General features: G+C 44.3%; 1 protein-coding gene across 3 annotated transcripts in view; it reads right to left on the bottom strand.

Moving 5' to 3' along the window:
• ELAPOR1 (endosome-lysosome associated apoptosis and autophagy regulator 1) overlaps window positions 1-23,950 on the bottom strand; it is a 54,811-nt gene that overhangs the window by 5,687 nt on the left and 25,174 nt on the right. For all 3 annotated transcript variants that reach the window (XM_079980269.1, XM_079980267.1, XM_079980268.1), the window contains exons 2-18: window positions 21,579-21,699; window positions 20,303-20,495; window positions 13,442-13,589; window positions 12,422-12,502; window positions 12,160-12,265; window positions 11,872-12,021; window positions 9,504-9,592; window positions 8,394-8,571; window positions 7,390-7,518; window positions 6,950-7,040; window positions 6,333-6,438; window positions 5,339-5,476; window positions 4,852-5,109; window positions 3,897-4,070; window positions 2,965-3,145; window positions 1,886-1,982; window positions 884-985 (exon numbers count right to left, since the gene is read on the bottom strand). In XM_079980269.1, coding sequence (XP_079836395.1) covers window positions 884-985; window positions 1,886-1,982; window positions 2,965-3,145; window positions 3,897-4,070; window positions 4,852-5,109; window positions 5,339-5,476; window positions 6,333-6,438; window positions 6,950-7,040; window positions 7,390-7,518; window positions 8,394-8,571; window positions 9,504-9,592; window positions 11,872-12,021; window positions 12,160-12,265; window positions 12,422-12,502; window positions 13,442-13,589; window positions 20,303-20,463 — 2,189 coding nt within the window. In that variant the 5' untranslated portion in view covers window positions 20,464-20,495; window positions 21,579-21,699. The remainder of the gene's footprint in view (window positions 1-883; window positions 986-1,885; window positions 1,983-2,964; window positions 3,146-3,896; window positions 4,071-4,851; window positions 5,110-5,338; window positions 5,477-6,332; window positions 6,439-6,949; window positions 7,041-7,389; window positions 7,519-8,393; window positions 8,572-9,503; window positions 9,593-11,871; window positions 12,022-12,159; window positions 12,266-12,421; window positions 12,503-13,441; window positions 13,590-20,302; window positions 20,496-21,578; window positions 21,700-23,950) is intronic.

Genomic DNA, 23,950 nt, shown 5'->3' with positions numbered 1-23,950 from the left:
CAACTTGGTGTCTTTATGCTTTTTGCCAAAAAAATAGCTATACTTCCCAAACCAGACTGGGACTATAGTGCAGCACAATAAAATAGTTTTAGTATTCCTCCCCATATCATTTTCCCCATGAAAATAACTCCACAGCAGGAAAATCATATACACATTTCTATCATTCCCCCTGCATCAGCAACAGTAGCCTTTTATTGGGGGGGGGTGTGGAGTGCCATTGGGGAAATGGTGCAGAGTGGAAAGAGTCAATGTTAACACAACTTCATCTTGTGCTATAGGCCTGACCCAGACTGGAGTGTTATAGCTAATATTGGGCGGGGGGGGGGGAGCTTTAAGCAGTGGAGATGCTTTTATGCATCTTTTAGTTTTGCCTTTAGAAGGGTTGTGAACACAGGAAGCTACCCTATGCCATGTCTGACCTCCAACTACTCAGTATTGTTTACGTTGTCTGGAAGAGGCTTTCCAGGATTTCAGATGGGACATTCTCAGCCCTATCAGGAGATGCCAGGGAATGAACTAGAGACCTTCGGCATGCAAAGCAGATGCTCTACCACTGAGCTACAGTCTTTGCTAAATCATTATTCCTTAGTTCTCATTTAAAAAAGCAGCTATTAAAATGCATAAACAAGATGAGCAGCCAGCTTGAAACATAGGAGCGGACAAAACTGAAATATAAATTACAACTGGAATTGGAAGCAAGTACACCCAATACAAAAGTAAGTGCTGTTCTCAGTGCGACTATTTTTTACAGCATCGAAAGCATTTATTTAAATTTTTTTCTCCACCAGTTTTTCCAGTTTTTGCCCCACTGTAGAGTTTGGAGCAGAATGTAGTTTTAACAGGGCGCACCTGCTATTGAGACTGACTAAACCTTTGAACTTACCTCGGCACAGAGAGCACTCCAGAGTGGGGTTTTAGAGGATCACATCTCACTCTAATGGCAGTAGCTCTCCCAGCACTACAAGTCTGAGTCACATCACTGGATCTGCAACATATATGCATGTTATGAAATCCCTGCTAAAGCTGACGGCCCTGTCACTTACAAGGCTTCACGGTACTAGCATTTCTCACTAATACAGTTGTCACTCGGGGGCAACACAATGCTGTATCTCCCTTGTTTCTAGCATGTTTTCATAACTTTTAAAAAGTGGGAAATGCTTAAGACACATGTACTGTATCATTTTTCTTTTTCATACAAAGGACTGTTGCACAGCAGTACAAATGGCACTAAAAAAGGAAATCTGGCCCAAGGAAAAGGGAGGACAAATCACAAGGATATATTTTCCCAGGGTGTGGGAATACTAAAGATTTATTGAAAAGTTCCTTCAAATTAAGCATAGGAATGTACTGAAAAGTAGCATCCAAAAAATGATCCAACTTCTTTCTCACACATTCAAGTCCCACCTGCCAGAGGCTAGAGGAGAGCTGAGAAGAAGGCGGGGAGAAAGGATGCCAAACTGGTTCTGCAGAATCAAAGCCACTCCTGCTGGTAACAGCAGTAATACTGTGGTTGGTTCACGTGCAAATCATCACTGTGTACCTCATGAGCAAGCAAGAAGCAGCGGAACCCAAGACCTTCCAGAGAATGATTTGACACAAGAGCCCTCTCTCCTCCTCCTGTGGTTTCTAGAAACTGGTATTCAGAAGCACTACTATCTCTGATTGTGGAGGCAGAGCACAGCCATCACAACTAGTAGCCATTGATAGCTTTATCCCTTCATGAATTTGTTCAATCCTCTTTGGAAGGTTCCAGAATGCCAAAGCCCCCAAATTCCCTGTGATGCTGAAATACTAAAAATGTTCCAAGACGTAGGAATAACCCAGGGTTTTCCACAGAAGACTGCTAAAACTGCCTTCATCTATGTTTGGCAGTCTTGTAGCTTACCTGTAAAAAAATATCACATCCGGTAAGCCCACATTCTCTGCAGGGAAATAGTCAGGAAAAGAAGTGATGTTGTCCAGAGTGGTCTCCCTTGTTACTCCTACAAGTTAGAAGCCAACCAGTGAGAAGGACAGTGCACTGAGAAGACAGTGGACGTTCCCAGGACCACCCCTCTCCCAAAACTGACTGTGCTAAAGAGCTTCACAGAGGAGAATCCCATTTCAATTCTCTCTTCACTGCTTCCAGAAAACAGGCTTGTCTTGTTCATTGCTTTCCTCACAAATGCTGATCAGGGTCAGAGAAACAAGTGAGGCCTGTTGTGCCTTAGGTTAGGCTCTGTTAGTGTGTGTGTGAGTGACCCAGGTTTAGCTACTGGATTGCCAGGTCTTGGAAAAAATAAAAATAAAATGACAATATATAAAATAAAAGTAGATTGCCAATTCCTGGAAATAGAATATACTTTATTTTATGGGCCTGGAGGTGGTGCCACTGATTTGAGGTAGTACAGAACCCAGTGCAAAAAAAAAAAAAAAAGTATTTCTCTAGCTATATACTTTTTTTAAAAAAAAGAAGCAGCAAAAATTGGGAAATTGCTATGACTTTCCCTCTTTTGCTTTCCTGGGACCTGGACAGAAAGCAAAAAACACAGCTGAGGAGTGGAGAACTAAAGTTTAGTGGCACTGAGTAGTGTAGGGTTTTCATCAAAGTTGACTTTGTTTTAGATGAAGGAGCCACACTGAACTCACTACTTTTCCATTCAGTTGTTTGACAGTGGAATGGACTCCCTTGGAACATGATGGACTCTCCTTCATTGGAGGTTTTTAAACACATGTTGGATGGCCATCTGCCAGGGATTCCTTATCTGTAATTCCTGCTTTGCAGGGAGTTGAGCTAGACAACCCTTTGGGTACCTTCCAGCTCTATGATTCTATGACTTATCTAGAAGGCATATGTCCTGACAGCATAATCAGGGATGTTCCTGTCACCTGAATCAGCACATGCAACTTCCCCAAAAGCCTCTATCAAACAGCAACCAGAGTCCTCTGTTCAAAGCACAGACTTATGCTCCCTGCAATTCTCACCTACAAAGCGGTCTGCCAGGCTCACGGGTTGGGAAGACACCACTGATTTGTAAGCCATCACATCAGAGGGGACAATGATGGACTGGCATACATAGGAGGAAGTTGATTTGGAGAACTCTGTCTCTTTGCCCAGGATGTGCATGTCTGTGACGTTATCCGTGCAGGTTGCCATTTTCCTTCCCTTCAGAGAATTTCAAGGGGGGTGGGGAGAGAGAGAGAGAGAGAGAGAGAGGGAGAGAGAGAGAGAGAGAGTTAGTTGGCTGGATCCTTGTCTTTATAAAACCTGAAGTTCTTTTTAAAGGAACCATAGTAAGAGGACTCAGATGAACCCACCCTACTGCACTGAAAGCACGAGGAGGGTTTCAAAGCCTAGCACCAGCGCCTCTGATCACCGCATTTTCCATTACCCATGCATGTTGGAAGGGCGTCTATTTGTGTATCAGTGTATGTGCGTAGAGCTCCCACATATAACAGGGGTGAGGAGTCTGGGATAAACGGACCCTGCTTTGCATGGAGAAGCTCTATGTATACACAAAGAGCCTATTCCAAAGAGTTCTGTATGCATGGGTAGGGTGTGTGGTCACCAGCTGTCATTGGTGGCGGGGATAAATCAATGATACTGTGACACACACACTTTCAGTGCACAGGGATCCTTTCACAGGAGAGAAGGGCAGTTGCATCACGATAGTAAAACATTTCCCTTAAGTTACAGGTAAGAGACTTCAAGAATTTGAGCTGTTTTGTTGCAGTGGTTCAGCTAGAGTAGCCAGGAGGATGGGATTCTGCTAAGGAAACGTTCTGCGGCTCCGGGGTGAGCATGGGTGCCTAGAAACTCTCTTCACATAAGGGTGATTTGTACCATATAAGCCACTCTCACATGTTGGGGCCCTGCATAGAGGATGGGCTTCTCAGAAGCCTCGCCACGTACTTACATGATTCCCACAGAGGCTGATGTTGAAGTGGTGAAAATACTTTAGCCCTTTGGTGGTAAAACTGGGCCCCACCAAAAAGGATGTGCTATTAGACAGTGCTGAGAAGTCATACTCCAGAGTCCTGCCGTCCGCGATGACTGAGAGGTGACAGTCACTGTAACAAAGAGAATGGATCTGGGGAGCAGAACATTTTTTTACAGTCAATTTATTTCCTCATAGAGGAGCTCAGAAATTGTCAGTGTCTCCAGCACCATGTAAAACCCAAGTTTACTCTGAGATGAAGGAACCCAAATGGGGCTGATTATTCTCAATCTGGCCAGGTTTATAGTGCTCCAGAATCCCACAAGCTTCTGTTCACAGGAATCTCACTTGCCAATTTCCTCCAGGGAACCATGTGGATAATTACACAAAACAGAGTATGTGGAGATGAACCGCTTAGCTGTTCTAGTGCCATTTCCATTTTAGCAGGAAATAACTTAATATTTCTGAGGAAAGACAAGCTTGGGGTTTTTTTAAAGCAAAACTCTGGGATGATTTGGTAAGGGAAGAATCCCTTTCAGTCTACAGGTTCCACATTTTCAATAAGAAAAATGCAAAAGTTTGTTATGACAAAGTTTTCAGTTATATATCTTCTTTTTTAAGGATCTGGCCTCATGCATATCATGTCAACGGGCAGGCTTTGCTAACTGGGTGGGATCTTGCCTGCCACTTCAAGTGGAACCTTCTCCGGCCAACAGATCTGCAATTTCTTGTGCATGCAGATTCTGTCTGTAATTTTGGATGAGGGGCGGTATACTAGTACTAATATATTGATACTGCCCTACTGCTGCTTATAATGGAAAGCCCTCTGCCAACTAAATGATTTATAAACTTAATGGGGTGCTTTTATTTAGCTAACAGTGTAGATCATTGCAAATTGGCCAGAAACGATAGGCAGAAAGGAGGACAATATTACCGGGTTGTTTTTTGTGCCGGGACCACAAGGGATGCAGGCCTGGCTGCCATAGGGCTGGTGAGCTTTCAGGTACGTGTTTGCTGCACACGGGTAGCAGCCCCCAGAGCTTCTGTCGATGTAGTGGCCGTGTGGGCAGGAAGTACAGGACGAGCCCGAAGATTCCAGAGCGCACACCCGGCAGTATGACGCTACGCCTTCGATGACGTTGGTCACATTGATAGAGTACAGCTTGGCAACATCGCTGGTGTATTTTCTTCCCTAGAACGAAACACAGAAAGTGTCCATAGGGCCTTGGAGAGGTAGAAGCGTTTGATAAAGGGAAGGTGGGATGCTGCAAATGAGGATAGTGTGCCTATTCCTTGCTAGGACATCTTTGATTAGCAAGACACAGGGGTATCTCTGATTCCTGGCAAGGAACTCCCCATCAAAAGGATAACTGAGGAACTGGCTGTGAACAGAAGGTTCCCCAGGAAGTGATAGTCCCTACCGGTTCATGATATGCTGTTCTTTGGAAGGCCCACGTGAAGCTCATGGTGGCGTTCTTTTCAATGATGTAGGTGTAGGATTGCTTTCCTTTCGAGCCAATCCAGGTTTCCACAGGTGTGTTGGTTCTGGAATTGACACCCTACCAGAGATAAAGCAGGGGCCTAGTGAGTAAAGAGCAAGCAACACTTTCTACCTAAATAATTCTTTATTATTACAGATACAGATATTTCTGTAACTTGAGTATAAGCAGGGGAATCATGCCAGGCAGATTATGAGAGACTGGGAATAGCCAACTGAAAAGGAGGGGAGGGGAGGCATTAGTGGGAAGGAAGCAGTTAAGAGGAAAGACAACACTGAAATTGGGGGAGAGAGGCTACAGTGACTAGGAGAGATTTTCCTTTGCGCACATTGTAGCCCAAGAGAAGCTGGTGTGGGCTGCAGGTCATAAAGCACAGGAAATTCAGAGCATCATTTGCAAAACCCAATAATACTCATTTATTTTAACATTTTCACAAGTCTTTTTCATTTTGCTCCGTGCATGATGAGTGACCTTGCTACCTGTCCAAAGTGTATCTCTGAACAAAATATGTCTAGAATAGTTTTCCAGTTCTTACACTGTTTTTATTAATAATATTAACGTTATCAACAATGCTGATTTTTTAACATACCAACAGGTGGTATACCTATATTTATTTTTCTCGCCGCCATGGTGGCATTTTGACACAGAGTCCTCACAGAGCTGTAACTACAGGATGCAGGTGGGCTATTGTACCTTTGAAAATATCCCCATAGGAACATATAGATTTCAGTGAAAGTTTCCAGAATTGGGAAACAGCCAAGAGATTTGCCTCTTTTTCTAAAGGCATCAGCTACAGAGGAAGAAGGGGCATGTGCCTTCTACAGCCTGTTGTGCCTTGGGAGCACAAAACCCCAAGGCAAACCAAGCAAGAGAAAGTTTATCTACTTTGGAGAGAGAAGAAACTGGATCAACTTACCACCATGAAATAAAGCTCACAACTCATACTGCAGATCGTTTCAAAGACGAATGTGATTCTTGCAATCTCTTTACTTTCGGAGTCCTCCATCACCGATTGTGGGGAACTGCAAGAGAGCAAGCAAAACTCAGGGGGTATCTATTTGCTCAAGGTCTTGGTGAAAACACAGCAAGGACGGGAGATGGGAGTAGGAATGTCTGGAAACAGTCCACCTCAATTAGCAAGGCTTACTTCAGCAAGCCATGAATCTGAAAGTTTCCCTCAGCTTATGCTCTTGTTTAGAACACATTTGAAGAATCTGAGGATGGCCAGTCCAATAAAATCAGCACTCTAGTCACAGGCATACATTGAAAGCATGGCTGTTTCCAGGACATGGCAAAAATCAGGCAGCTGCTGAGAGCTCATATATGTTTCAAGGATTTGTTAAACTGAAAAGCCAAGTCAATCCCTCATTCATTATTTCTGTTATTGTTCACCAATGGTGAGTTAAGGATTGTGGAAGAAGTAATGCAAGCAGCACACTCTTAAAGGGGAGAAGGTCCCACTGCTTGGACTCAGTGCTCCTACTGCATTTTGGATGCATGGGCTTGCCATCGCCAGCTCAGCTACACACTCACCTGAACCCAGGAATCACCAGTGTCAGTATCATGAAGTCATTGTCAGAGGCTCCTGCTGCTGTGTAGATGTAGTCACCAGCTACTTCCCACCCTGAAACAGCAAACAGAACACCATCTCCATTCAGTGAAAGGGCACTACTTCAGTTGGATATCATTAAATACACAGCTCTATAAACGCTTACATACTTCTTAGAGACACGGGAAGTCCAGTTGCCTGAGGCCAGAACTAGACAATTTAGCATGATGGCCGCTGAAAGCAGGCAGCCCCGTGTCTCCCCTCTCTTTGATCTGGCAACATCTGACAGTACAAGTGGAATGAGAGTCACTGTGCTGTGAACTTTCCCACTGCTTGCAGGGGCAAGAGACCTCACAATATGACAGTGCCCACCCATGCAAGAACTGCCCCAACACCTCGGGTTAATATGTGCCCATGAAGATACCTGCCATTCCCTTATATTCAAAACTGGTTCCACTGAGGACCGTTGTCTCCATGTTTGCTGGCAGTGTGTTCCACCATTTGTATTCAAAGCCTAGAGCTGGTTCAGTCCCAACGGTGCAGTTGATGCAACCTGAGAACAGAAGGAAGCAACATTACAATGCTGGAACTTGGGAGGAGGAATGAACTCCCATGTGGAAGGCCATCACTAGGTGGCTGGTGGGCGCTAGCAGCCCTTTCTGATACAAAGAATGAGAATAACCTATATAGAGGCAGGCTTGGCAGCAACATGCTTCAGAGGTGTGCACATGTACATGCCTACTGAATATATACTGCACACATTTTTCAGGTGGAAAAATCCCCTTGGGCAGAGCTTTCCCACTTGATACTAAAGTGGCAAAATGGCCCGGTGTGGTCTAGCCACTATTTTGCGGTATCTTGAAATATGCTAGAAAAAAAGTGTTTTCCAGGACTTCTACTGCTACCACAGGATAATATTACCTTGCAGGCCTTTACCAGGAGAGTCATTGCATATTGATTCTTCCATTTGCAAAAGTGGTTGGGTAAGCAAACCCTAAGAATAGGCTGGTAACCGCCTCTGCAAATTACCAATGAATTTCCTGATAGAAGGGGAGTGCCATATCATGCATTTTTGTTGTTGCTGTTTTTAATCAAGTAAGTGACAAAGAGGAGCTTTCTGTGTAAGGACAAAGCAGCCAGTTCCATGAGCTGTATCCTACCTCACAACTCTGTTGCCATTGGCAAGAATGTGGAATTAGCAGCAACAACAAAGAATAGGAAAATGAAGAGCTCACACAAAGACTGGGCTCCGTTTTATGCCACCTCTGAATGCAGTAAGCATAAATAACATCAGCTCCAAATCAATAACTTCAGGTTCCCTGTATGCATCCCCACTGACACTGCACAGGTATTCATTGAAACATTTTAAAGAAAGTAATTCATGTGACAATTTGGCCAGCCAAGAAGGAAAGAACAGAACAGCATTACCAGACCCATTTGAATATGATCCGTATGGGCAGGGCTCGCAGGAACTGGTGTTTGTCTTGAAAAAACCAGGATTGCAAGGTGGGCATGTAGTTTTTATGCCAGAAGCAGGCAATTCTACAGAACCGGGGAGCTCCTCGCTGCAGATCTTTGGTTCAGCCCACTTATACATTAACTGAGTCTGTTGATATAAGAAAGAGATAGGAGTAAACATTTCTACACTTTAATCCGCAAAAAGCTGTGCAATGCCTAGATATCTCTTTACATGAACAACAATTACACAGGCTCTCTGCCCATCTGCAAAAAGCATTATGAGGATATTCCAGGAAAGAAGCCCTGACATATTAGCTCCTCCTCTTCTTACTCCCAGGTGTTCTGAGTTCCCTCCCCAAGTTTAGTAATATACTGTCAGTATGAAATGGTCCACATGGGGGTGCTCTTTGCACACAGCAGTGATAAGAAGAGCCTTGCTTGAACTGACCCAACTACCCCAACATTCTGCTTTCACAGTGACCAGGTGCCAGTGCCGGAGTGGTACATTTTGCCCCAGAGGGCAGGAGACCCCCAAGTCTGTCACTGCAAGCAATCCTGCACAGGCTTCCTTCTCTGAAACAGGACACAAGGGGAGAAAGTGTTTCTCCCCTTTGTGTCCCATTTAGGCTTCCTTCTCTTGGTGGTGGCGGCATTATGATGGGAAGAAGAAGTTTCTCCCCTTCGTCCCTACACACCACCACCAAGAGAAGGAAGCCTGCAGGTTCATGCCACATCCCGCTGTAGCCACTTCCCTCTTCCTGAGGTAGACAAGGAGGTGAGGCCTTTCCAAGGCCACACACCTCTTCTAATAAGGAGAAACCAGCAGCAGTGGGTTCTGCTTATTAAAAGAGGTGGGTAGGCTTAGCCAGCCATGCCATCTTCAGGGCTTGACTCCTTTATATTCCTGCATGCTCAGTGACTCCTTATGTCCCTGCTTATTAAAGCATGTACAATGCTTGGCAGTACGGTCTTTTCCGTTAAAGGTAAGCTCTATAGCCGTGTACGTCAAAAAGCTAAACAAGAAATTTTCACTATTTAAATGCCACCATCACAAACAAGGAAATCCAGAAGGTGAATTACCTCTCCATTGGTATCACAGGCTGTATGAGTATAAAAATAATCCTTATCTGTGCAAGCTGGGCGTGGCTTGCATGATGCTGAACCTGGTTCTTCATTGAAAAGAGGAAACAATGGTTAAAACCATGTGAGCATGAAAGAATCAATCTAGCAACAATTCAGCAGGAACTTCAGAAAGGTGCCATGCCCATCTCACACACATGCCCATATTTTATCTCTGTGTAGCAGGTACTAATCACGGCTCCCATAAATCTATTCAGTGTATTTAACCAGAGCAATGAGAAGGGCAGTCTGTGCATGTGTGCAGATGAACAGGTCGTTTCAGGCTTCAGTTCCAACATTTGTTCTCCTAGAAATTGTTAGAAGTCATTTGCCTCGTATTTGCTTAAGACAATTGAATCTGATGGGAACAAAGAACACATTTTTGTTCTTAAAGGAGCAGGCAGTTCCCAGCCTTTTTAGGGTAAGAAAAAGTGGCAGCAATTGATGAGAAAATTGCAGGGATTTTGCCCTGAAGATGGAGCATTTTGTCATTAAGTTGAATACTCTCTTCCCCATGGAGGAAAGGGGAAACCCAAGGTGCATTGTTTCCCCCTATAGTTTCCAGCAGTCTGGTAAAATGCTTCAAGCATAAGGTTTTGAAGCTGATCAAGTCAAAGTCTTCCTGCACGACAGCAACCAATCAAAATGCCGCAGTCTGATGTGACAACTGCTGCCACTTCTTATAGGGGAACAGACAACACTGATACTGCACTCGCCAGATATGATGCAAGCCTGAGATAGCTAAGTTGGTAGAACATGAGACTCTTAATCTCAAGAGTCATGGGTTCAAGCCCCATGATGGGCAAAAGATTGCTGCATTGCAGGGGGTTAGACTAAATGACGCTAGTGGTCCCTTCAAACGCTACAATTCTGTGATTCTAAGCAACCACAAAGAGGAATGAAACTGCTATGAGCCTGTAATTTGAAAGTAACTTTCCAAGTCTTTCTGCAAGGCAGAGTTCCACAGAACTGAGCAAATTATGCTCAAAGCATGAAGGCCCTAACAAAACCCCTCATTATGCAGAGAGCAATACATGAGAACGATGCCCCAAATCCAGCTGTGTAAAATTCCTCCAAAAACACAGAACTACGGATCAAAAATCTGCTTGAGACTTAGACCTACTTTCCATGGAGAGGATAAAAATGTGCCTACATTTAATGGGCTAGATCTTTCCAAACTTTCGTTTGGAGAATTCTCTGAAAAAGCTCAAGATTTCCCCAGTAATTTTCCAAAGCTCATATAGATCCAGCCTGGGCTAATTTCTCCACCGTTGCGAGTAATCTTGCTTGCCAGTCCCCACCCCCCCACCCCGCAACTTTCTCAAACTTATCAAATGCCCAGGGAAGAAGGAAAATGGCACCCAAGTGGGCATGGAAAAGCTGGGGGGGGGGTTCCCTATGCTTCCAGCTTGCAATAATAAATGCTTCTAAGCATGCCAACACCCTCCAATGATGAAGGGAATTTAAATAACTGCACTTTTAAATGCCTCGCTATCAATAAGGTAGGAGGAAGTTAAAACAATATGGCTTGGTGCTTGTGTTAATGGAAACTGCTTAGAAATAGCTTTTGGCAAGGATAGCTAATGGGCTGTCTCCCAGGAGCTCCCATTATCTTTGACCCACTGTCTATGCTGGTTTGGGCTGATTGAGGCTCATCTGGGTGGGCACTACACTGGCTACCCCAGGCTTCTGGTTTCATCTTCACTTACTGTTCTCCCTCCTATCCCCCTCAGTTTCACATGCTTGTGAATGTTACTGGGAGAAAGAAAATGGTGTGTGTGTGTGTGTGTGAGAGAGAGAGAGAGAGAGAGAGAGAGAGAGATCAGAGGGTTGATGCCAAATCATTACAAGCCAAAGCAAAATCAGTACCCAACACTGCAGACTTAGCCTCTTACAGAAACAGGGGAAAGAACATGGCTACATTAATTACATTTTTGAAGAGGAGAAAGGAGAGCAATTAGTTTTTCTTCGTCGGAGCAGGTGCAGTGGGTTCTAAGTTGGCAGGAAGGTTTAGGTAGCATATTCAACTGAACTTGGAAGCTGGGCAAACAGCTAGGGATATGGGATACTTTTGCTAAGTAAAGCTATGGGAATAGACCATAGCTCAGTGGTACTGCCCCTGCCTTGCATACAAAAGGTCCCAAGTTCAATCCCCAGCATCCCCAGGTAGGGCTAGGAGAGACTCCTGCCTGAAACCCTGGAGAGCCACTGCCAGTCAGTGTAGACAATATTGAGCAAGATGGACTCCATATAAAAGCAGCTTCCTATACTCCAAAGTCATAAATCAGCCTCCTTCATAAGTTTTCTAATAATTAGCTAAGGTGCTTACCTGAGTACATTGCTGGCTCGCACTGGTGGCAGGAAGTAGCTGTTTTGCTGGAGTAGGAGTTTGCTGGGCATGGCTGGCAGAAGGAAGAACCTAATTTGGCTGTGTAGGTGCCTGCCTTGCAGGGAAAGCATTCAGAAGTGAAGGCTACTCCTAGGGAAGAGGGAGGAGGAAAGGGGTGAGGTTGGATAGCAGTGCAAGAGAGGGAAAAAACCTTTTAGCCACTGCTGGGCACAACAACAGCTTGCATAGTGGCATCATACCCGAGACATGCACCAACCAAACACAAACCTGTAATCTCAATGTTCCTCACCAACACAGGCTTGGGAGTTTTGGACCACACAGAGAAGGCTGTCGTTCTCCAAAACAGAACATTGTTGCCCTGACTCAGCTCCACCTGCAAATGTTCAAAGCACAGACAGTTCAAGTCCCAGCTGATACTGAAAGGCTGTACCATTTGGGACTTCAGTACTGAGTCCCAGAATCACACACAGGTCTCCTTCTCCAAGCCCCTGCTGGCCATAAGCACAGTTAAGGAGCTCTGTGCACTTACAGTGTGCGTCTCCCACCCTTTCTCTGTGGTTCTCATCCATCGTGACTCCTCTACAGTTGGCTGGCACTGGTCATTCTGAATCTGCAACAAATGAGAACCTGGGATGAGGATGCATGGGGTAAATAAGTTGATGTGTAGCAGTCAGCTTAAGATATCACAGTAAAATTAACATTTTTGCTGCTGGAGGGCAAAACTCTTTTGTAGGACCAAGTTCTAATGCTGTAGAGAGAATGTATGCATAGCTTTAAAGGCTGGAAAGATAGGCTGCTGTAGGTTTTTCTGGGCTCCTACAAAGTACAAGATGGAGAAAGTACCCTAACTAATCCTCCAGCAGCAAACCTAGAGCACATTGTTCAGAGATTTTTAAGAAGTTAAATGGTTTTGTGTCCATTTTGGCACTCAAGGCAACCATTCCTGTATCTACCCACTTTCTTAAAGCAATGTAGAGGAAGAGCCACTTCTATGAAAGACATTGTGATAAAATGCACCTCAATACACTTCAGAGTTGTTAAGTTATCTGAAGTACACTTTAAAGAACACAGTGGTATATGTTAATGGCCCTGGAGATGGTATAAACGTTGGGAAAGTCTTCTTGGCTACTGTATTGTAGTGAATAGGTTGGAGAGGAGATGCCAAAGTAATAATGCTGTTGGTTTTAAATGAGCATCATTATCTTTGAAGTGCTAAAGAAGGGAAACCACTGTATCTTGAAAGGACTGCAAAAACAACTGCTGCCAAAATTCATTTGTCACCAGATGAAGTCCAAGAAGGAACAGTTCAGTGGGAGGCTAAATGAACTGCCAGCAACACAAAAATGAACCTCCTTCCATGTTTTCTGGTTTAAATAGCAGGAATCCTTGACCTTGACTGCAACAAGATGCAACATTCATTTTTCAGATAGGCCCAGAAAGTGAAAACTGGTGCAGAGGTGGTCATATAGGTAAAGACAGTGCCCAGAAGAAATCCTCCCTCACTTTGCATGCAATATTAGCAAGATGGATTGAGTTATAGGAAACATACAAAGAACTCAAAGACGATGCTGCTGTCTTGGTAGATATACTCAAAGGAGACGGTGCCAGATTGCTTCAGATTAACAGCATACACCAGAGTGGCTGTGCACTCATCTGTGTTGGAGGCAATGTAATCTCCCTTAAGACTCCACGTTGACCTGGAACAAAACAAAGAGAAAAGCCCAGCCGTTAAGGGAGTGCTACTGTACAGTTCCAGAGAACAGACACTCCCTAAACATTACAAGAGAGTTACATTAACAGGAGAGATGGGTAAGAAAGCTAAAAGCACAAATGCCAGATGTTATGTCTCCACTGAAATATGGGTGTAATATTTATGAAGGATTCGTTCCACCATTGTAGCTAATATACAAAATTGCCCAGAAACTGCATGATCTCCAGATAAGTCTGTGCCATGTTTGATTTTATCTGGAGATCAACAACACTTAAGCAGGCTGCACTTAGTTGAGCCGTGTTGGCATTTTATACTGACGTATTCAAGTCTACTCCACAATGGTCAGTATATTCCCTGTATATCACACTCTCATTATATGCTAGGCCACAGCATGAGGCTGCAGAATGATAGATGCAATTACAAGGGGACAAAGCACAGGTTCTGTTTTGTGCAATCATTTCTAAAGCAACTGAAGAAGAAAAAAGAAATGCACCCACCCTTATTTTACATCTGTTGTAATGTAAGGCAAAGGTGAAATAGGAATGCGGGGGTCTTAACTAAAATGGAGACCCTTTGCCAATCTGGTTGAAATTTGGCAGGTCTTATAACCTTGGGGGGGATAGCTGAATGTCCCTGTCATGCCATTCAAACAGAAAACCCAAAATTTACAAGCTGGAGATGTGCGGTTTATTCTCTCATTAAAGGGAGTGGGAAAATGAAAAGGCAGCAAGCAGAGGTAAGAACCAAAGTGGACGGGTGTTAACCCAAAACTTCCATCTATATCTTTCACATGCTCCAAGACAGGGGCAGATTGATGCATCTCTTGTGCCTCTTAGCCCAGTCCTAGTTCTCTTCCCTACCCTGTTTCTCTGCCTACTATGGAGTAAAATCAGAATCATAGCAAGAAGGGGAAAGGACGGGCAAAGCAGTCGGTGGAGGAACATGCAGGGTCTCAAACTTTAGAGGGGCAGACAGGATCTCAAGGTTGATGATACTGCCCTAAGGGAAACTTGGTTTAATTTCACACATCATCAGTTTACTTAATTCAGAAAGAAATAAAAGAAATTGTGGTGATTATCATCATGCTTGCTTCTAATGACAAACAGTGTCACTTTGGGTGATAAAACTGGATGGAGGTGGAAGCAGGAAAACATGGCCAAGGGTAGCGATGCTCATTTGCCCTGCGCTGATGTGCAGACAGTAATGGGGTGAAGGTGGCTGTAAAGACTCCCAGAAATGAAAGGTAAGAGGCGCCTTTAGCTTCTCTGACAAATGACAAGCATGAAGGAGGGGCAGAGGAGAGAAAACCATGGTGGGTGGTGGTGGTGAGAGGGAAAAGAACTATAAGTCTCTTTCTCTCTGTGTGTGTATTTGTGAGGTCCTCACTGTCATCTAGTTACACATGCCTCTCTTACCATCTGTTCTTCTTCAACCCCGTTCTCCCCCCCCCCCTCATATTATACCTGCCTGTTTTCTTCCAGACTTAAGACAACCCTCCATCCCCCCAAAATTACACTTCCTGATCAATCAGATGTGTTCCACAGCCTGTGAAGCCCATTCCTTCCCCTCAGCTCATCATTTTCAGTCTGAAAAAATATGCAAGGATCTTATTCACTTTGCAGCAGAAGAGAGATAAAAGCTAAAAATACATACTATAAACTGCATACTTTGGGATTTCATACACATTTATGAAAACAAAAAGGCCACTTGCTCCTGTTCTTTTCAGCAAGAGGAACTCAGAACCTTTCACATGCATCGTTGCCACCACTCCATGAAAGGTATCCTGGATCTAAGGCAAACTGGAGGAACCAGACAGACCTTTACTTAATGAGACGAACCAGCAATGGTAATAATCTGCCCCTCTGCTTCTACAACTGTGCTTAGAAGTTTGATGAATAATTTAAGTGATATGAGAAGTAGGTTACATTTGCAAGTTGCACAAACACTTTTCAGCACCATGGTGTTGAGCTTTTTAGCAAAAAACACTCTTTAAAGGACGTCTTCTGCCTGACGAGTCTCAGCTAGCTTATCTTCAGCATCAAAATGATTAAAGCACCAGGCAGGACCTTAAGGGATAGCTGGGTAAAATGGGGGTGGACAGCCATGTATGCCAACCTAAGCTCCTTGGGAAAAGGGTGGGGTGCAGATGCAATTAAGTAGAAAGAATTTTGGTGAGTGTAGATTTGAAGCTTTACATTCCAGCTGAAAAGCAAGTAAGGCAAAACAGCCCTCTTAAGCTTCATGTTCTGAAAGGAACAACCCAAACTCCAGGATAGTGACAAGGAATTTGAGAGGTATTATTGTTAGAGGAATATTGCATTTGAGGAGATGTGTTTCTGCAGGGAGGACACAAACACTGCTGGAGAAACTTCATTTAAGGTGGTCATGTAAGGAAAAGGAAAATCTGTACAGATTCACCAGACCTTAACAACCCTGATTCATGATTTATATGCTTAATTCCTTGATCGAATGCTTGTCTAAAGTTGATCTGTAAGTTTTTAGCATCTTAGTTCACTCTTGATTCATCCAAATAAGTTGTCTGTAGCCTCGTCCTCCAAAGCCACCTCCCATTCCTCCTGCATCCCTCACCTCCAGCAGACAATGACCCACCAACAGTGCAGTGTCCCCAAGACGAAGCCTGCTGTCACTGCTGATCACCCCTTTCCACTCCCTGCTGCTGCCCTCCAAAGACAAATCCTTAGCATTGCAGAGGGTACTGCCCCCATGATTCACCCCAACATTCCCTGGATTGGGCCTGCCCCCTCCCAAGCTGCTAGGAGTTTCATTGTTCTCTCACTCCCATATGAGGGTCATCCTCTCCTCAGTCTCCTATGGTCCAGGTCCATAGGTGGCATAAGTGCTGGTCTGGGTCTGTTGGGTGGTTGAGACAGTGGCATCTCAGGATCTTGTGCAGACCTACCCTGTTGAATGGCAGCCACAGCGCCCAGCAAGGCAGCAAGGGGGAGGCCAACCACCATGTCCATGAGGGCTACTGGGCCTCAGAGGCGCAGCATGCATGTGAGCAGAAGACAGCTCAAGTGCTGTCCATGGTGCTGATCTTTGTGCCTAGCAACTTTCTCGTGACATACTCACTGAAACCAGAGTGCAGAAAGGATGCAACTCAACCACAAAGAGAATGCACACCCACCTCTGGGATACATTGGGGAGAGGCTGAGCTGGTTGGACAGCCTCCATAGCCACAGCCACAGCCACAGCCACACCTTCCTCCACTGGTGCTGGCACTGCACCACCACCTCCCCTGCAAGATCCCTGGGAATCGAGGCCACTGATACATTACCGACATCACTCTGGCTGTTGTCCATGTCTTTGATGGGGTATGGGCAAGGATCTTCTTACCTGCCCCCAAGGCTTTGTTCAAAGCCTCCATTAATATCGCACCAGAGCAGATTAGTTCCCAGGCTCATTTCCTGATGGCACCAAAGGTGTCATTCCATTGCTTGCAGGTGGAACCTGTCATGCAATGGTGGAGGCAGAGGGAGCCAATCCTCTCAAATGCACTTACGTGCCACTTTCTCTGTAACTCCAGATAGGCAAAATTATAGGGCACACTGTACCACCCATGTGGTGATCAAATGGGTGTTCAAAAAGCTGAAGATGAGACACTGGTGCTTCCATGACTTGATCCCATAAGAAAGTCACCAAAGCAGTGCAACCCATCACAAGCTGCCCATGGTAGAAGATGTTGCTGGGCAGAAACCCCTGGCAGGGTATGGAATGGGAGGATGATGGAGGCTGCACAGGCAAGTGATTTTTCAGCCCAGAACATTAGCAAATCCTGCGGAATTCTGCAGCCTTCTGAATGCACCCCCAGCTATCAATCACTGTGGCTTTCCACCACTTCTCCTTTCTTCCTGTGGCTGGGCCCCTCCCAGCAGCTCTTCCTCCCCTCCTCCAGCTACTTGCTCCCACCACAGTTCCACATCTTCCATCCCTTTATTAGCTCCTCTGCCTGCCCCATCAGCTGCTGTTTCCTAATGCTTGGTGCCCCTCTGGCACCCACCAGAACACTTACTCCCCTGGATGTGAGCCCACTCATTACCCCCACTAACATAGAGGTTTGCTCCCTGCAGTTTGCTGTGTTGGTTTTCCTCCTTCCCATTACCTCTGGATTTGGTTTCTCTCCTAGCACTATTGAGCTTGGGTCCCTGCCTTCACCCCAGGTTGGTGTTTTTCCCCTCCCTTTCCACCACACCTCCTGTCTCCATTGCTGAGGGTAATCCTGCCCCCCATTTTGGGGTTCTCCACAAGGTTAGCTGCTGGTGGGTGCATTTTCACCTGCCCAGCAATCTGTGGGTGGGCAGATGTATTTCTGCTGGTGTGGAGTCCCCCCCCACAAGCAATATAGGCAGTTTTTCACTGGGGGAGGCCTACTTATGTCTCATCCAAACCTTTCCCAGACAGGGAGATATATAGTGGTCTGGACTGCTTGAGCAGAGATCTCAGAGCAGAAGGTAAAACAAGGCATGTCAAGAGAAATTAAAATAACTGACAACAAATCTTCTCTATACTGTATACTATTTGACTAATAGTATTCTTCATAATTAAAAAGATGCAAACTAGAAGTGACAGATGAAATTGGGGAAAAAATAATGTGCTCATTAAAATTGAATGGAGATTCATATTAAAAAACCTGCAGTAGAAGTTATTTTTCCATCTTCTTTTACTGCTAAGAAGGAAAAACTGAAATTTCAAAGATGGCCTTTAAATGAAAGAAATAATACACAGCTCCCCTGGCACACATTTGCCTTTACATAAAGGCATCTAATGTTAAAATTATTCCTTTTCCTTTAGCACTTTGTACCCATTTTGCAAAATATTGATTTCCTACCCCCTATAGTTTTGTCACTTCCAAGGGGGAGAAATTAGAATAGAAAATAAAGCTATTAAATACTGGTTTGAACTGATTTTACAAACTAACCACATTACAATACTTTAGGAAATTACTGAAAAATAATATGCTGGTACATTTCTGCAGTGAAGTCTGTTTAATTTTAAATGTTTTTAAAAACCCAATACTGCTGTGCACTATTCCTGGGGCTATAATTCATAAAGCAATAAAAATGTCAGAATCTAGTAATGTACTTTTTTATTTAGAAATTAAGTGGCTGTCTGTTTTGTAAGCAAACAAATCCCTGGACTTAAAAATGAGAAAGTCACAATATCTGTTCCCTAGGTAAAAATTAGCAGGTCAAAATAACCCAGTGGGAGCAATGACAGAATCTGCTATTGCAATTAAAACTTAATCAACTGTCTGTATCTTACCACTGTGTAACCATACCAGTCAGGAACCTGGGCTTTCCTTTTAAAAACCAAACCAAAGTGAGAGTCTAGTCTATATGGCTGCAAAATGAGTGAAATCTCAGGTGCAAAGGGGAAACAGAATTTCAGCTGGCAGGAAATGGGGATTCAATGCATTATATATCCTCTTTGTCTCTTATGATTAGGGGAAGCAAACTGAATTATGCACAGTAAGTAAATATATGCAAAATGTATTTAATTTACTTAACCCTGGTGAAGAATTCTGGTCACATTGGGAGAATTTACACACTCTCACTCACACACAGAGTGCCAAATGTCAGAAATGCTAGGGTGTTGGTGCACATGAACTTACCATTTCATCTATATACCAGGGCTGGCCCACCTATGGGGTAAGGTGAGGAAGCCACCTCAGGCAGCAAGATCCACAAATGCAGCAAATCCGGCCTCAAAAAAATGCATTGTCCATTGCTGCTGCCATGGGGGCAGCAACAGCTATGACAGGCTACTTGGATGCTGGATCTGCATCCTCCTCCTCCTCCTCCTCCTCCTCCTCCGCACCACCATGCTGCCTCCACTGCATGCTCTCAGCAAATAGGAGGTGCTGTTGGTGCCCTCCCACCCCTGGGAAGAAAATGGCAGGGACTGCCCTTTGGGGTCTCCTGGCTCTGTACTGGCCCAATGTGATTCAGAGTGGGCCTCTTTCCTCGTGCAAACCCCTCCCCCTCCCCTGCTGTAGATAATCACTCACCCCCTTGTTCCCTGGCATGGGGGAGCACCATTTTGTGGTTCACCTCCGATGCCAAAACGCCTTGGGCCAGGCCTACTATAGACACAGTGCAACAACTGATCAAACTTAGGGAAGAGAGTATTTCCCTTTTCCATCTCATCCCATCGCTATTCTCTGGGGTTGCTCTGTTCCACATCCTGCTTTGCCTGCCTTTTGGTTTGGCTTGGAGAATTCTAAAGTTAGTTTTTTACTTGGCACATTGCTCAATTTGCAGTTCATGGCTCTTCGTCCCCCCCCCCCCACTTAAAGTGACTAATGCACACCAGCACATATACATATTGATTAAATCATAGTTTAAAATTGAACCTTGATGCAATCCCATCAGGATTCCTTTTTTGCACAGAGATTTAATCCATATGCATACATGCTGATGTGAATCACCTAGCTGTGAGGAGGGAGGGGAAGCTACAATTGAGAATGGCATCAACTGAGCACGTGCAGCAGTCTGGAAATCAAAGGCAGGAGACTAGCAAGATACTGCTCCAAAAACAAGACTGGGTAATTCAGACCCTCAGGATCTGTGGAGAAATTCACAAGCACCCCCACTTAAACAACGTGTTTAGCTTTTAGAATCAGCAGTCTATGTGATAATGATGTGCTCTAGCAGAAATGAAAGCAACAAGCTCACTCACATGCTGCAGTTTCCCAAGGACTCTGAGTAGCTGTAATCAATTTCAAGGTTGGTTGCTTTGTTGTCAAAACCATGGGGCAGCTCATCCCACTCGTCGAACCTGATGCCAGTGCCCAGAGAATATGTGCCCTCTGCACACGGCATGCATGACTGGTTCTTCATGTCCAAGAATTCGCCAGCTTTGCAGGAAAATGCTGAAATGCAGAAGAGAAAAACTGATCAGGGGAAAAGGACAAATGAAAACCAAACAGAGACTTCCTTGAGTGATTCCTAGGATTTATATAACATGCTGCCCCAATGCATTTGCCCTGGCCAGACTGAACTCTAGGAATCTGTGGGTTGCCACTTAATAAGAATCACAACTTGGGAGAGTCCTACTGTGCTCATGTCCTTCTTCTGTTTCCCATACGCATCCAGTTCACCACTGGTGTAGCTTCTTATACAATTTCAAACCACAGTTCCCTACAACATCCAGACTCCAAGAATTGTGGTTTGCTTAAAATTCATTGAATGAGAACAAACCAAGATGTAACTATGGTTCCTAATCCTGGTTTGCTCATTAACTAGTCATAGGATCTGGCCCCTGTGGGAATCTGTGGGGCTTTGGATCCAACAGACTCACAGCCTCTGGTGCCCTGCAATGTCCCATTTCAAGGCTTTCTGTGGTTTACTGCCAATGGGAAAACCCACCAGCAGAAGCTTCCCACTTGTCAGAGAGAAGCTCAGGACCTCTGGCATAGCAGAGCACCATCAGCAATGGAGAGGCAATACTGCACCATCCTCCCACTCCCCCAGCCATTAACATTGGGGGGGGGGGTCCAAATTTGTATCTAAGTGCATCATTACACAATTTCAGCAACATGTCAATTTCAAGTCACGTATGCCAATGCTAACTTTGTGTGTGGGAAGTTAACATACACAAAATACAGGCAACTCTCCACCTGTGTGGGGGTTGCGTTCCAGGTCATTGCACATGTCAGCAGTCGCAAGTAAGCCCGTTCCATCCCCTCCTGGGGCCAAAAGCAACACAGGCATTGGTGGTTGCACGGCAATCAGATGCACGAAAAATGGTCACCGCCTGCATTCAAGGATATTCTAAGCATGAAATTGGTATTTCTCTCTTCTGAATGTTCAACTATTAACAGGGGTAGACCTCATTTTAACACACTGCACGATGTGACATCTCGTGCCCCACGGCTCAACGTGGCTCTGGAGCCTCCAGTTGGCTGGAATAAACCATGTAAAGGGAAGGTGTGGTGACAGCAGTCATAGCTTACAGCATTTTGTGCCTTTGATGGGGTCTGGCAAGCCGGTGCAGAGTCCTGGGTTGTGCGGCACAGCTACTCTCCATCTGGAGCCTTGGCTGTTACATGCTGTGTATTCATAATGGTATTCAGACTGAAAGAGAAAGTGCAGGGGTGAAATAACACCATGTGCATTTAGCACCAATGATAGATGCTTTCCCACTTATTATAGAAGATTGGCTCTCCACAGGACATCAGGTTATTATGCTCAGAGCTGCAGAATTTTGCACAATAGGAACATGTAAACTAGATTTGGTGGCCCCAACATTAAGGTAGTACACTAAACGTGCCATGGGCTGGTCTATCCTATAGACACATGCAATTCTATTCTCTAGAGCAGCTACTTTTAATTTATACAACTGAGAGAATAAACTGGACTTTTATAATCCTATGCATATGCCTACAAATTCCAGAATCAAGGCAGTTTTGAATAACTGTTCTGTTGATAACAAGCCAGACCTTAAAGCAGATGAGATTCCATTTACTACGCACAAGCCCATTTCCAGAGAAGGTGTTTATGCCACTAGAAAGAAACTGTGCTGGTACTGTAGTTGTGCGGAGTATGAACAAATGTTATCCAAATCCATAGTAGAGCCAGGGTACATGAGAGCTCCAGTTACCTTACTACGTGCAGCAAAATCCCATTTCCCCAACTCCTGGCACAGGTCTACATGTTAGGAGAAAAAACACAGGATTCACAACCCCATGTTTTCTTTAGAAGGGAAATGCTAGCTGGGTGGCATTTTCAAGCGAGAGAAAATAGGGAGTGCTCTTCCTATACCTATTGATTTGGCTTTGCAAAACATGAGATCACACACAAAGCCTGGTGCAGGGAAGGCATCCTTCGCTCCCTGCATCATTTCTGAGTTATGCAGAGCAAGGTGGTAGAATCCAGGGGCAGGGATTGTTGTGGTTGCTGTTGTAGTTGTGGTTGTTGTTGATTTTATGAAGCATATTTATTCACAACTGCTCTAAATTCTCAGGGCTCCTCTAGATTCTAAATATTTAGCAAACAAAACTATGTTTATCCTAGCATTATTAGGGATTAGTGTAACAAAACTGGTTGTTCATTAAACAGGTTCCTGGAGAAACCCGGATATAAAGTGTTGCCTAAAAGGCAAAACAATATTTCTTTAGTTCTCTAAACAGATGGAGTACTGGAGTATTTGACCAGAGCCAGAGAGAACGGTTCTGGAAATGAGCCAAGTCCACCAATTCTCCTATGAGTCACCTGACCAAGTAATGCGCTCTCTGTTTCTTTGCGATGGAGGCATACGGGGCTGTTCTACATATTTATTCTGAGGCTGATCTACAGGTATATATTTATTTTGGCATTTCCTACTTGCTATGATGTAGCCATTCTCATTTGAGTAGAAAATGCAAAGGTCATATGTTTAATCTGTTTAATGGACTCTGTGTTCATTCTATACGTTTCATATGTATTCAGTTCTGCTGTTAGCCACTAATATTAACTAACTTAATAAAGATTAATCAATCCTACTGGGCAACTGCTCTTCTTCCTCTCTTAACAGCGACTCTCCTTTTTGTGTCCGGCTTCAAACTGTAAATATACCTAATTTTCATTTATAAAAAGAAAAAGTTATTCCTTCGGAGGTAGTAAGATGCATTAAAATGTGTGGTATGTAGTACACAGCCTTAGCCTTGGTTTTCTGTTTGGTGCCAGGTGAGGACCTTTTTATTTGCCTAGGTCTTTTGGCTTGTTTGCGTTTCATCATGCTGGAATGTTGCCTTCTTTATTGGCAACATATTGTATACAGTTTGATATTCACAGAATGGTAGACTTGTAGAGATGGAAGGGACCCTGAGGGTCACCTTGTCCAACCCCCTGTGATGCAGGAATCTTTTGCCCAATGTGGGGCTCGAACCCACAACTCTGAGGTTAAGTCGCATGCTCTACTGGCTGAGTTATCACATTGTCATTGTATATTATTAATTTAATTCTTATGAGCTGCTCTGAGAGCCTTGGCCGAAGAGCAGCCAACATGCAAACAAATCAAATAAATCAAAAATCCTTCCCATAAAAACAATCTCGACTTTTGCTTGGGACAAAAATACAGCAACTACCTTGTTTAGGATCTATCTTGCTTCAGAATCTAGATGCCGTAAGAGAGAAGCTTGTTCTGTTCCCCGACAAGAACAAAGGCCTGCTTGCAAATGCATTGGTAACTTTCTTAGGAACAAATGTAATTAATATCATACATTTGCTTAATAGCAAATGCAATCTCCAGCTAAGTCCCCGAGTGGCTAGGTTAACATGCTTTTTATATGTTTTTCTTATAAAAACTCTTTATAATGTGTTCTATTGTCCCTGAAAGGGCTGGCCG

The sequence above is a fragment of the Podarcis cretensis genome (assembly GCF_951804945.1).
Source record: "Podarcis cretensis genome assembly, chromosome: 6".
Classification (NCBI taxonomy): domain Eukaryota; kingdom Metazoa; phylum Chordata; class Lepidosauria; order Squamata; family Lacertidae; genus Podarcis; species Podarcis cretensis.
This window is presented reverse-complemented; position numbering and strand designations above follow the sequence as displayed.